Genomic DNA, 14,313 nt, shown 5'->3' with positions numbered 1-14,313 from the left:
GTAATGAAGTCCTTGTTTGGTAATAATTGTTGGTTACTGTCAGGGTTGTTTAGTGTTGGTGTAAGTTAGGGGTAATTGGTGCAAGTATGTTGAGTTAGTTTTATTTATTTATTTGTAAGGGTTTGTTTGTGGTAGTAAATATTGGTTAGGGCTAGTCAGTTTAAGTAAGGATTTAGTAGTTTGTGGAAGCAGGTGTAAGTTAGTGTTTGTAAGGGTTTGAACTGTCGTGGCTGACTGATGCTCTTCATCTTATCCAACCTCTGTTCACTACTGACTCAGCAGGAAATGAATACAACAACTGGAACGGCTGGACCCCTGCAAGTATTCACACACACACACACACACACACACACACACACACACACACACACACACACACACACACACACACACACACACACACGCTGACAGGGGAGCCCTAATCCAGTTCAGTAGGTCGTGAGGTCACGGGTTGGAGTTCTTTCGGGGAAGTCCGTTAAGAGCTCTGGAGGAACATGAGTCATGACAACGTCAACCAGGTCAGCCTGGATGTGGTCCACGTCCGCCCTGATCAGCTGCTTTACACTTATTCTGTTCACCTTTTCTGAACTGGTTCTGATCACCTGTTCTAAACTGGTTCTGCTCACATGCTTTAAACTGGTTCCTTTCACCTGCTCTACAGTAAACTAGTTCTGTTCACCTACTCTAAACTGATTCTGTTCACCTGCTCTAAACTGGTTCTGTGCACCTGCTCTAAACTGGTTCTGTTCATCTGCTCTAAACTGGTTCTGTTCACCTGGCCGACTGGCTCGTTAGTGTATTGAGTTTTTAATAAATAAATTAAATAAAAGATACATGATATTGCAGTGCTATATAGTAATGGGGGTCGGATACAGGCTAGGAATACATTATATATTACACCTTCAACCTCGAAAGCCGGTATTGTTGCAGTTCCAAATTGCTGCCAACAGACGGCAGTGTTGCGGCCCCCAGCCTACACACGAACCAGAGTATTGCTTCCATGCAGTGAATTAGCTATCTTATATATATTGTGGCGGCGGCCAAGAAGTAGACAGAGTCAGGCTTAATTCAACTGTAGCTCTGCGTCCCATACACCGCACGACTTCAGGCTACTTTTATTCCACCCAAACAACGCATAAGGAAACAGCGAACTAACATGTCATGGTCAGTGACGGTGGTGGCAGACACATGTTAACATTGAACAACACACAACCCAATAACACCCCGAACCCATTAACCCCACTTAACCTAGTAACAAACAAGGACGACAAAAAAAACTTTTATCAACTGAAAACAGCAACTCCCAAGGTCCCTGCGCGACCCCGGAGGAGTCGCCACAATATATTTAGATGTATAATTAATAATATATCATTGTTATTAAGCACTCCTGAGTATCTATTTGTAAACTTTCTATAATAAGCTCCCTAACCTGCCCTTCCTGGCTGTCTCTCATGCTGCTGTCACGGCCCTTAGCTAACATGGGGACCAAATCCTCTTGTCGATCACAGATCGGTGACATCTGAAGGGTGTGCGTGTGTGTGTGTGTGTGTGTGTGTGTGTGTGTGTGTGTGTGTGTGTGTGTGTGTGTGTGTGTGTGTGTGTGTGTGTGTGTGTGTGTGTGTGTGTGTGTGTGTGTGTGCTGGGCCTAAGGACTGGGGTTGTAAAGGCGCGTTCATGGTCCTGGTGATCACGAGACGGCTCGCCAGTGAGGACGCTCACGCTTACGCGTGTTCCCAACGGCGACCGTTCATGTGCACGGCGTTGGGAATCTAAAAGTTCTTCACAGCAGGGTTTTTTTTATCAGATCGAACTAAACAGAACTTAGTAGGATCAGTTTCAAGTTTCAACGCCTTTATTTTCTATAGCCTTTCACCTACTATCCTTTTGCTTTTATTTATGAGAAGCACATTGTATTGCCACTGTATAGAAGGCTACACATGCCCTCATCTAGAGCTGGTTTACCAGTACACAACGTTAAAACTGAGCAAAGTCGATGCCACCAGACGGTTACAACATCAATCAATAGTAAAGTATGTGATATGCTGGTTGATTATTTTTTGAGTAAAAGGTTCATTGAAGAACTACACTCCTCAATGTCCGATTACTTTTTTAATGACAAAGATGAAGAAGCCCTGCAGCAATACACAAAATATCATAAGCTACAACCAGTAATTCCTACATGCACATGTCTAACATAAATATCATCAGGAACTTAACCAACCATGACAAAAACAACTATAGTTATAAAGAATGATAATGGACTTAAATAATGGACATGAATTTTGCTAACAGCTTAATATCCAACCTCTGTAACAGGAACGTCTGTAATGCTGGCAAACACAATAAGGCCTCCTGACCGACTCAACTACTATCCCCTAGTGGCCGGCGGTAAATTCTGCATCCCCCCAGTCCGGAAAGCTATGAATGGGAATAGGTTAACGGACTTAGTCCTGTATTGGATGGCCCGTCTCGGGCTCGTAGCGCTTGGGTGGCTTCCTCACCAGGCACGGCTGTTCAAGTCGGGGCAGCGACGGTGGTGTCTGCAAAGCTGGAAGCGATGCATCCGGGGTGACGCCTGTAGGAACGGGGACATCTCGGGCCCCGAGACCAGAGGATGCCTCACCAGGGGGCTCCGGCGGGTGTTCAGGGTGGCGAGGCAGGGGCTGGCTGTCCAGGGTCGCGGGTGGCGGCAACAGGGCAGCTGGCTGCTGACGGGTGTAGGGGGTGGCTTGAGTGTGGCCGCGAAGGAATCGCCGGTTTGCCCAAAGTCGGGCGCCCCGACCAGTCAACCCCCAATCCGATACTGATGGTGACCCAGGGACTCCACTACGACCCCTGACCTGTTCAACTTGTGTTGACGAAAGAAAATGAGTCGCGAAAGGGAAGACCAAATACAATCTGTGCCGGTGAGAGGTTACAGTCGGGGACAGGTGTGTTGCGCAACTGTAACATGGCACGCAGAAAGCGATCATGATCAAGACCGCCAGTTGGGCCAGTGTTGGACATCAGAAGGCACTTATCAGTCTGCACTGTCCTCTGTATGGCTAGCTTTGAACTCTGGACCACCGTCACTTGAAAGTTCCTCCGGCAAGACAAAGGTGGCAAAGAATGTGCGGAGGTGGCGAACCAAGCCAGCCGAGCCTTCAAGATCAGTGCCTGCAGTGGAGTATAGGACCTCCACCCTGCCCGAGAGTCGATCTCCGACAACCATGTAGTGTCAGCAAACACCACCTTTAATGGGGTGTACGGTGGTGATGGTAGGGGGGGCGTGGCTGCTTATGACGGAGCCTTACGGTTACAGTCTGAACATCCACCAGGTGGCTCAGATGTCCTTCGACATCCTGGGCCAAAAGACGTGCACAGGGCCTGCTGCTCCATGGCAGAAGTTCCTTGGTGGGCGGCATGGAGGTGCCGGAGGACTCTTTCACGGAGGGATGTTGGAACCACGACAGTCGTGATACAGGAGGACGCCATCCTGCGCGTAGATGAACTCACAGACCGGCGACAGACTCACTAGGACAGGGTCATCAACATCAACCCTACCCTCATGCTTGATCGTATAGAAGTTGGCCGAGGCACGCGTCAGCTGCCGTCTATCGAGCAAGAAGGGACCATGAGATGGCTCCTATTCCTTGTGCATCGTCACGGATTGAAGCCATAAGTGCTGTTTCTACGGCGTCAGGTACGCTCGGCGATTCCAATATGAGGCCGTTTGCAGGGCCCGAGAGGGAAGGATGCCTCGAAGTTGCATCAGCGGCATGGTTGCTCTTGCCAGGCAGGTACGCAATGTCAAAGCACCATGGGAGGGTACGCTGCTTGAGCCTGAACGGGAGTGAGTTTGTTATCCCCGAAGATCTTCACAAGGGGCTTAGGGTTGGTACGACCATAAGCCCCTTAACATCCTTGTTTGAAATATAGTGTTTGCTCCAGGCCCCAGGCCACGGCCAGGGCCTCTCCTTCGATGGCCGCATAGCGTTGCTCCACCGAGGATAGGAACCGTGAACCAGCGAGGGTGATCCTCCATCGCTGGTTCAATGTTGTCGGAGCAGGAAGTGGCCAATACCACGCCTGGGCCAGTCAGGGCGGGGGCAGGTGCGCCTCCGCATGTCGTAGATCTCCATGCCCTCACGGATGGCCCCAATTATGGACGTTTTTTGGACGTTTCCAGTTCAGGGGACCATGAGAATTTGCAGCGTGGGCTGAGGAAAGGCTTGAATAGCGGCCATAGTGTCGCGCAACTGGGCGTAGATCGGTGTGTGTGTGTGTGTGTGTGTGTGTGTTTGTGGAACTGTGTTTTGGTGACATAATGATTACAAAGTCACAGCCTGTACATAGCTAAAATTTGTCAGAATCTTTATTCATTCATATACAAACAGAAATACTAAGGTCTGAATCCAAACTTAAATATTTTAATAATCTGCATTCATGATGTCATAGGCTGGGGTCACAGGTCACATGATATCCTTCTCAACAGGAGGTCCCACCCCATCGTCATAGCAACTGTGTTTGAGGCGTCCTCATGGCAGTTTGTTTTGATGGTTCTATTTCTAGAGATAAAGATGACAGACTTCAGTCATGCTCCCGCTCGCACACAAACACAACAAACACACACACCTGACCTCGTATCAGGATGTGGAGAACTGAGGGTCATTTATATTCTTCATCTTCTGTTCCCCCGGCCCATCTGGAGGTGGTCTACCCCGACCCCTCTACACCTGCAGCTTTCACCCGTCTGTCTTGACCTGTCTATGTCTTTACCTGTCTGTCTCCACCAGTCTGTCTTCACCCGTCTTGTATTTACCTGTCTAAATCTTTTCCTGTCCATTGCTGTGTTCCGATATCCATACTATCCGTACTTACTATACTTAGTTTTATTACGTGGAGCGTTCCAATTAAGATCGGGTGAAAATAAGTGTACTGAAAGGACCCGGATGGTGTACTCAAAACGGTCAAACCACGAAGTGTGGATAGATGAACACTTTTCGTACTCAACGGCAGCCATCTTAGCTACGTAGTGGAAGGGGGCGGAGCCAGGTTGAGCCAAAGTCGGCGCATTTTCCACATAGCCTGCATTAATAGAGTCATTTTGTAGTTTTTATAGCTCTTACAGGCTGCTAGGCATAAAGAGTTCATCGTTCAAAGCGGGATGTTTATTGCGGGGGAGGTGCCGCAGCGGCAGTGATCTTATTTTCCGGTTAGTGCGCCACGGTAGTATTCGATTTGGAACTGACATCTGAAAATCAGCTCACTTAGTGAGTGCGGATAGTGTACTACGTTTAAGTGTACTCATGGAAGCATGGATATTGGAACACAGCATATGTCTTCACCTGTCCGTCTCCACTGGTCTGTCTTCACCCTTCTCTTTACCTGTCTATTTCTTTACCTGTCTTTAGGCTAACCTGTCTACTGGCTTAGGGGGTCAGTAGACCCAGACCCCGGTCTCTGTGTGGACCTCTATCTCTGGCTGAATGGATGATATGTATAAACGTAGAGCTTAGCTAGAACCGGGTCTTAATGATCCAGAGCTAGTTGATGAGCTGGGATTAGATGTAGTCTCCAGTGGAATGTAAGAACATAGGCATCGTGGCGTCCCTCACGTTACTCTGCTAGCAGACATGTTTTCATATTCTCATTATTATCACATCATACGTGGTGCTAGTCAAGAGCGAACACAAAGTCCTACAAGTCCTACATTTCTTTGGGAGGTTTGAGGCTGAGGACCTGAATAAAGGCTGCTACCTGGGGTTGATCAGCTAACTGGTTCACCAGCTACCTGGTGTTCACCGGCTACCTGGTTCACCAGGGTTCACCAGCTACCTGGTTTCCACCGGATACCTGGTTCACCAGGGGTTCCCCGACTACCTGGTTCACCAGGGGTTCCCCGACTACCTGGTTCAACAGGGGTTCCCCGACTACCTGGTTCAACAGGGTTCACCAGCTACCTGGTGTTCACCGGCTACCTGGTTCACCAGGGTTCACCAGCTACCTGGTTTCCACCGGATACCTGGTTCACCAGGGGTTCCCCGACTACCTGGTTCACCAGGGGTTCCCCGACTACCTGGTTCAACAGGGTTCACCAGCTACCTGGGTTCACTAGGGTCCACCAGCTATCTTGTTTACCAGGGGTTCACCAGTTATCTGCTTCACAAGCTACCTGGTTCACCAGCTACCTGGTCTTCACCGGCTACCTGGGCTTCACCGGCTACCTGGTTCACCAGGGGTTCACGACTACCTGGTTCACCAGGGGTTCACGACTACCTGGTTCACCAGCTACCTGGGCTTAAATGGCTACCTAGGCTTCACCGGCTACCTGGTCACCAGGGGTTCACGACTACCTGGTTCACCAGGTGTTCACAAGATACCTCGTTCACCAGCTGTCTGGTTCACAAGCTACCTGGTTCACCAGGGTTCACTTACTACCTGGGTTTCACCAGGGGTTCAACAGCTACCTGGCTCACCAGGGGTTTACCCGCTACCGGTGGCGGAACCCTCTTAGGACCTGAAGCAGAGCATTCACCTCTTGTTGATGGTTTCGTCCTATCAGGCGATGGTATGGCCCACCAGGTGGGCGTGTCTAAAGGAGGACTTCAGGTGGGTGGAGCCCTGTGATCAGTGGGCGGAGCCCTGTGCTCGGTAGGCAGTGTTGTGCTTTACGTCTAACTGCCAATGATATCGGCTATCAGCCAATTGTCACGGGATGGCTAAAAGCTAGTAAGTTGATAGCTAAATGTTATAGCTAACAAATCAATTAGCCACCAGGTAAAGTAAAAACAGGTAGTAAAAATAACTAACCAACAGTAACTTGTTGGCTTTTCCCTTCTTAACTGGCTAACAGTCAGTTAACAGGCACAACACGAGCAGCTTCAAGCTAGAACAACACTGCTAGCTTCTCAACAGTTCATCTCAGATGGTGTGTGTGTATCGCTGCTGAAAACATAAAAATAGTGTTCCCTTCATCAGCACCATATACATCTTAGTTAAATTGTGTGTGTGTGTGGGTGTGTGTGTGTATGTGTGTTACACTGAGCTACAGTGCAGTGTGGTGTCCTAACAGGCTAACGGTGGTTCCATATAGCCCAGGCTAACAGGCTAACAGGCTCACCAGGCTAGCAGCCTGAAAGCTGTTCTTGTAGGATATCCCCCGACAGGTAAACACACCTCCACTCACTCCCTGATGCTCCGCCTCCTGTTGGCTCCGCCCTCAGCTCACCAGTTTGGGCAGAACTGTCCTAGGCTGAATGTTTCCGTTAGCGTCTGTGATGACGGCTAGGTTAGTTCTGGTCTTAGAGGAGGAGGAGAGGGTGGAGGAGGAGGGAGCTATGGTCTTAGAGGAGGAGGAGAGGGTGGAGGTGGAGGGGGTCAGCTTGGAGACAGAGGTGACGGTGCTGTCTGTGCTCCTCTTGGTGGTGGAGGAGGAGGAGGAGGTGGTGGTGGGAGGCCGGGGGAGGCGTCTCCGGAGCCAGGGGTGTCTCAAGGCCTGGCTGGGGCTCATGCGGATGGCCGGGTCCCACTCCAGGCACTGCTTCAGGAAGTCCAGGAAGAGAGGGTCGTCGCAGCCCCTCAGGGCGACGCTCCAGTCCTTGCTGGCCGGCGGGCCGCGGGCCTTACCCCGCCGCGAGCGGCCGGCGCCGAGCGAGGCCGACCCGTCCGCCAGCGTGCTCACCACGCAGTAGCGCGGGTAGCCCTTAGACGACACAAAGTTCTTGGCCCTCTTGGAGGCGTCCAGCAGCTTCTGTGCGGGCATGCCCAGGAGCTCCATGATGCAGGCCAGCTGGTCGGCTTCGTCCTCCCCGGGCAGCAGGGGGTACCCGGTCAGCAGCTCCGCCAGGATGCAGCCCAGGGACCACATGTCGATGGGCATCCCGTAGCGGGAGCCTGCAACACACAGGGGTAAATGGGACCAGCAACTAGGACCAGCACCTAGTCCCTGGAACAAGTCCCAGGACTGGTACCAGGAGCAGTCCCAGGACTAGGACCAAGTATCAGCAACTAGGCCAAGGAACTAGTACCAGGACTAGTACCATGACTAGTACACAGAACTAGGACCAGCAAATAGTACCAGGACTAGTACCAGGAACTAGGACCAGCAACTTGTACCAGGAACTAGGACCAGTACTATAGGAACTACGACCAGGAACTACCAGTAATACACAAAGGGGGTCACTAATAGGACTAGGAACTAGTACCAGGAAGTAGGACCAGTATTAATATGTTGAAATAGAAAGTAGTACCAATACCTATATGTTCACATACGCTAGACTAGTACTGGTACTAGTATGTTTGCATAGGCTAAACTAGAACTGGTAGTAGTATATTCGCATAGGCTACAACACACTAGCTAACTGGCAAGCTTAATGCTAAACATTTACAGACCGGTCAGTACTGACAACAGGGCGAAGGTTGCTCTTACCCAGAATGACTTCTGGAGCGCGGTAAAACCTGGACTGGATGTAGGTGTAAACTCTCTGGTGTTCGTAACAGCTTGAGCCAAAATCAATCACCTGCAAGGAGAGGAAGCAGATTGATTCTGATTCAATGATGCAGCCGATATCGGTTCACATTAGAATATGATGACACATGCTCTCCTATAGGACAGTGATACAGGTCAGTGATATAGCAGGTAGGTGATTGAGAACAGTGATACAGGACAGGGATAGAGGACAGTGATAGAGGACACTGACACAGGAGGTAGGTGACAAAGGATAGTGATGAAGGACAGTTATACAGGTCAGTGATACAGGAGGTATGTGATAAAGGATAGTGATGAAGGACCGTTATACAGGTCAGTGATACAGGAGGTATGTGATAAAGGCAGTGATACAGGAGAGTGATAAAGGAGGACGGCGTACCTTGATGCCGCTGCGGCCCTGCTGTTTCAGCAGGATGTTCTCAGGCTTCAGGTCGCAGTGGATGATGTGGTTCCTGTGCAGTGAGTCCAGACACTGCAGGATGGAGTGGGCGAACTTCCTGACCAGCGGCAGGCTGAAGCCCTGGAACTTGTTCTTCTTGATGAGCTCGTACAGGTTCATGCTCAGCAGCTCAAAGGTCATGCAGATGTGGTTCCTGAAGGTGAAGTGCTCCAGCATGTGGATGACGTTCATGGTCGAGTCGTGGTCCTGCTTGCGGAGGTGCTCCAGGATGCGGATCTCCTCCGCCGCCTGGCGGTGGAACCGCTTCTCGTTACGCACCATCTTCAGCGCCACGTGGGCATGGCACTTATGGTCAAACACCTTGACCACCTGCACAGGTGAGACTGCTGTTAGTACTCGTCAGGTAATACCGCTTTTAACCCTCTGTTAGTACTGGTGTAATACTCTATTACTACTAGTAAGTTGAGACTCTGTTAGTACTAGTGCTAGTAAGGTAATACACTTCTGGCGTTTCAACCACCAAAAGTGGGCGTGATCCGGACTGAGCCGTATTACACCATACTCTTCTCGCAGTACTCCTCTGTTTGGGTACTGAGACGCCTGAAATGGTGCCGGCATTTCCGAGCTACACACGGCGTCCTTTGATTGGTCGACAGAATAGTCAGTTCCGTGCGACAGGGATATAATGACAAACAAACGCAGTACCCTCAAGGTACGTCCTACATTGTTGCTCTTTTATTGTGTCACGTTTTTCTTTTTCCTTGGATTTAATGGCAGGCTACACTGTGTCGGGGTGCTTTGGTCATGATGCTTACTTATCTGCTGCGGCTATCGCCGTCTGGCTTAAACCCCGCCCTACCATAAGGGTACTGTCAGCGGTGGAAACGTGAGCCATAACTGAGTGGGGCTATACCGCACCCTCACCAATGGGCTGAGGCGTGCTAGGTCCGAAGAGTTCCACCGCCGGTTGAAAAGCGCCATATTAACCCTGTTAGAACTGGTCAGGTAATACTCTGTTAGTACTTGTCAGGTAATACTCTTAGTTAGTACTAGTGTTATACTCTATTAGTACTATTGTAATACTCTATTAGTACTAGAAAGGTTATAATATATTAGTATTAGTACTAGTAAGGTAAAACCCAGTACTCAGTGTTGGGAAAGTTCTAGTTCAAAGTTCAGTGTACAAATCTTAAAATGAACTAGTTCAGTTAAACGTTCATAATTCAAAAATGTTAACTTAGTTCATAGTTCTTTTTTTCAATATGTTGCTGTGAGTTATTATTTTTTTCGGGTATTTTGAACATTGGGCCCCCTTTGTGGTTTGTCTAGTATGAAATAGAGTGGTTGAATCAAGTATCGTAGCGAAATACAGTTTCTATCGTGTTTTATTACACATTTAGCGCATTTTGTAAATCCCATTGATTTCTGTTGGAAGACTCATTGCTCGTTGACCGGAAACAGAAAGGTGGGTGTTCACGTTTAGTTGTAGTCTTTTCGCTCGGTTCTAGCCCTACTGTTGAGACGGAGAACCGAGCGAAAAGACTACAACCAAACGTAAACAGCCCCCTTTTCCGTTTCCGGCCAACAAGCAATGATTCTAGGAGGTACTCTGGTCCACTAAGCTTTGAGCCAGAGAGCTGACGTTCTGGATTGTACATATTTATAATTCGAAATTCACCATTAGTTTCAATGGGAATCGCGACGGTCTATACTTTCAACATAAAGTGTACATATTTATAATTTGAAATTCGTCCCAGCCTTTATATGACAGATACTATAGGGTCTATAGCATATAACCGCGTTTTCTGGTTACAGTTTAATGTTACAGTAAGCTGACAACACCGCAATTGCAAATTAACCACACGGACATAACCATGGCGACCGGTCAAACAACACAGCGACGGCGTTCTGCAAGCGCATCCGCCGTGTTGTTAAACAAATAACACCCCTAATGAACGGGGTTAAACCGGGTGAACGTGTCGTTCACAGACACCAGAATGAACGAGTTCACAGTAACGTTCATCAGGCAGTAATACAGTACGTTCAGTTCACGTTCGCCCCAAAATATGAACAAATACAACAACGCTGGTCCGGGTACAGTACCTGTCCGAAGCTGCCCTTCCCGATGACCTTGAGGACCTCGTAGCGGTACGCGACGTGGTCGTGGGGGACGTGGATGTAGGAGCCCTGGTCGTCATCGTAGCCGCTGTTGTTGGCTCCGCCCATCACCCCCGCACGCTTCTTAGCACCCGGTCCAATGAAATAGACTGAAGGGATAATACATTGATGAACAACACTGGAGAGAGAATACACTCACCCCTTCGCCCTCACCCCTCCACCCTCAACCCTTCATCCTTACCAATTCACCCCTTCCCTCTCACCCCTTTCTCCCCCACCCCTTCGCCCCCCCCCCCCTATTCCCGTCACCCTGACCTCTTACAGCGTCCCCCCCTCACCCTTTCATCCTACCTTCGGGATAGTTGAACACCTCATGGTGCTCGAAGGCCGACAGCTTGGACATGAATTGCCTCATGGCCTGCTCTGGGCTGAGGGGCGGAGCCTTGCTCTTGCTGTCGGCTGATTTGACCGTTGCCCCACTGCCCTGCCGAGCGTGGGCGGGATCTGAAGATGATTGGCGGTCGGGCCTTGATGTCAGAGCAGCCAGTCCGTTGGGTTGTGAGGTCAGAACCTGTCGCTTGTTGCTGTTCTCCTCGTAGAGCTGGTCCGACATGGCTGCCTTTGGACCACCCTGCATACATGTAGCCTTTAGCCTTAGCACTCTCCAATAGCATACCGTTAGCACTTTCAGCTAGCTCTCTGTTAGCATACCCTCATCACAGGGGAAGCGCTTTCTGTTAGCATACCGTTAACGCTTTCAGCTAGCTCTCTGTTAGCATACCATAAGCACTGGGAGCTAGGTCTCTGTTAGCATACCATAAGCCCTTTGAGCTAGCTCTCTATTAGCATATCATAAGCATTGGAGGTGGTGAGTGAGGTCCCCCCATTCACTGTAAAGCGTCTTTGTGTGTCAAGAAAATATATAAATTCATTCCATTATTATTATTATTATTATTATTGTGGGGAGCTAGGTCTCGGTTAGCAAACGATAAGAGCTCTATGCTTTATATATAAAATGTATGTTTGTATGTATGTATGTATATGTGTGTCTGTGTGTGTGTGTGTGTGTAACCTAATCAAGCAATAGTACTCTTATCCTATTTCTGTCCGTCATCATGACCTACACCTGTTAGACATTCACTCACACACTCACACACACACTCACACAGACACAGCTAGCAGAGAGTTAGTAAGATGGCTAGCTCAAACTAACAGGGAGGCTATCAGAGAAATAGTAGCTAGCAGAGAGCAACCAGTATCTAGCAGGGAGGTTATCAGACAGCTAGCAGAGTTGCTAGCAGAGTGGTAAGAACAAAGCAAGAGTGGTTATCAGAAAACTAGTAGCAGCTAGCCAAGTTGGTAGCAGTAGCTAGCAGACGGAGTAGCAGGCAGCTAGTAGACTGGTCAGCAGAGTGGTTAGCAGGGTGTTTAGCTGGTTTTGGTTGACTGAGCTCCCAGCTGTCAGGATGTGTTTAGACAGCAGAGGGCTAAAAGTAGCCTCATGCTAAGTAAGACAGTGTGTGTGTGTGTGTGTGTGTGTGTGTGTGTGTGTGTGTGTGTGTGTGTGTGTGTGTGTGTGTGTGTGTGTGTGTGTGTGTGTGTACCGTAGGGAGCGGGGGTAGGGAGAGGGGAGATCCTGTCTGACTGGATGTTGCCCCACGCTGGAGATGACCTGACTCTCCACCTTTACCTGAAAGATATAAGTGAAGTTAGAGAGACACTACACACAGACAAATGACCGAAGCATACCTAACCCTGATCAACCCCTAACCACAAACAGAGCGGGCCTTGTTGTGATTGGACGGGAGCGGTTCAACTGGCTTAACAGGACTGACAACAGATTGAACATGAAGACTACTTAGCCTAGCCGAGCCGGCTTAGCCTAGACGGGTATGTCCTGAATTATCTGGTCAGCAACCCATCAACTGTCAGATGGCTGACAAAATCAATCGGATTAGATCAATCAGAATACCGCTACATCAATCTCCACCTCCTTAAATCTTCTAGCTCTATATACAACTGAGTTTCTCCTCATTCTATAACAACTACCTCTATATACAGCTGAGCTCTATATACAACTGACTCTTCCTCCTAGTTCTATAACATCTAGCTCTATATACAACTGACAGTTTCTCTTCATTCAATAACATCTAGCTCTATATACAGCTGACTGTCCCTCCTAGTTCTATAGGGTCTAGCTCTATATACAACTGACTGTCCCTCCTAGTTCTATAGCATCTAGCTCTATATGCAACTGACTGTCCCTCCTAGCTCTATAACATCTAGCCCTATATACAACTGACAGTTCCTCCTCATTCTATAACATCTAGCTCTATATACAGCTGACTGTCCACCTAGTTCTATAACATCTAGCTCTATATACAGCTGACTGGCCCCCTAGTTCTATAACATCTAGCTCTATATTCAGTTGACTGTCCCTCCGAGCTCTATTACATCTAGCTCTATATTCAGCTGATAATACACTGCATATAACAACATCTAGATCTACATAGAAATGACAGTATAGAGATGACACAACATGTAACATAACATCTAGCTCTATGTAGAACAGACAGTATACAATACACAACATATATACTGTACAATAACATCTAGCTCTATACAGAACCAACAATACACAGTAAATATACCCTATAACAAAAGTCTAGTGTTGTCACTTCTATATAGAGCTGCACTTGTTCCAGTATTAATAGAATATATCTGAATGTAGTTAATGTACTATACTATGGTACACTCGGTACTGGTCGTGCCGATGTCCCTTCAGCGGGAGGTCGCGGACAGGCAGGCCGGGCTATGAGGGCCGCGGGCAGGGGAGCGGATCTCACCCGTCGGAAGGACCGAGGCGCTTGGCTTCTTGGTCAACATGGCGGCCGCTGCTCTCCTCTGGACAGAAATAGACTCGATTCCTCCTCCTCTTCCTCCTCCTTACATCCACTCCTCTTCTTCCTCTCGCTCCTCCCGTGGCTCTCTGTCTCTCCGGCCCGGTGCTCCGATCATCGGCTCAGTGCGTGGCCTGACCCGGTCCTCCGGTGGGTGCTGGGCCGGTCCTCCGGTGGGTGCTGCGGGTCCGAGGAGTAGCCATTGCGGGGATCCGAGGCGAGGCGACCGGCAGCTCGAGAAGACGGGTCGTAGGGCGGGGCTTCCGACTGGAGGATCAACAAAACAAACGTCCTCTTTTCTGTTCATATCCCCACGTTTAATCATATTAATACATTACTCACTGTTCATGTCACCATATTTAAGCATGTTAATACTACTGATATCACAGTATATAAGCATGTAAATACCAAGTTATTAGATAAAT

At 48.9% G+C, this 14,313-nt stretch overlaps 1 protein-coding gene across 1 annotated transcript; it reads right to left on the bottom strand.

Annotated features, from left to right (window-relative positions):
* Window positions 1–3,270: 3,270 nt before the first annotated feature.
* dyrk2 (dual-specificity tyrosine-(Y)-phosphorylation regulated kinase 2) lies at window positions 3,271–14,148 on the bottom strand. Its single transcript, XM_056589377.1, has 7 exons — window positions 13,835–14,148; window positions 12,593–12,678; window positions 11,340–11,619; window positions 10,974–11,137; window positions 8,850–9,239; window positions 8,411–8,501; window positions 3,271–7,875 (listed from the first exon to the last, which is right to left on the bottom strand). The coding sequence occupies exons 1-7, from the start codon at window positions 13,872–13,874 to the stop codon at window positions 7,202–7,204; spliced, it is 1,725 nt and encodes a 574-aa protein (XP_056445352.1). The 5' UTR covers window positions 13,875–14,148; the 3' UTR covers window positions 3,271–7,201.
* Window positions 14,149–14,313: the final 165 nt, after the last annotated feature.

This window comes from Gadus chalcogrammus, chromosome 4 (assembly GCF_026213295.1).
Source record: "Gadus chalcogrammus isolate NIFS_2021 chromosome 4, NIFS_Gcha_1.0, whole genome shotgun sequence".
NCBI classification, from domain to species: domain Eukaryota; kingdom Metazoa; phylum Chordata; class Actinopteri; order Gadiformes; family Gadidae; genus Gadus; species Gadus chalcogrammus.
This window is presented reverse-complemented; position numbering and strand designations above follow the sequence as displayed.

Coding starts and splice junctions, on each gene's coding strand:
- dyrk2 (XM_056589377.1), bottom strand. CDS start 13,874: ATGTTGACCAAGAAGCCAAGCGCCTCGGTCCTTCCGACGG. Junction 11,620..12,592: donor CCCTACCCCCGCTCCCTACG/GTACACACACAC, acceptor ACATGTATGCAG/GGTGGTCCAAAGGCAGCCAT. Junction 8,502..8,849: donor AGGGCCGCAGCGGCATCAAG/GTACGCCGTCCT, acceptor CTCTCCTTGCAG/GTGATTGATTTTGGCTCAAG.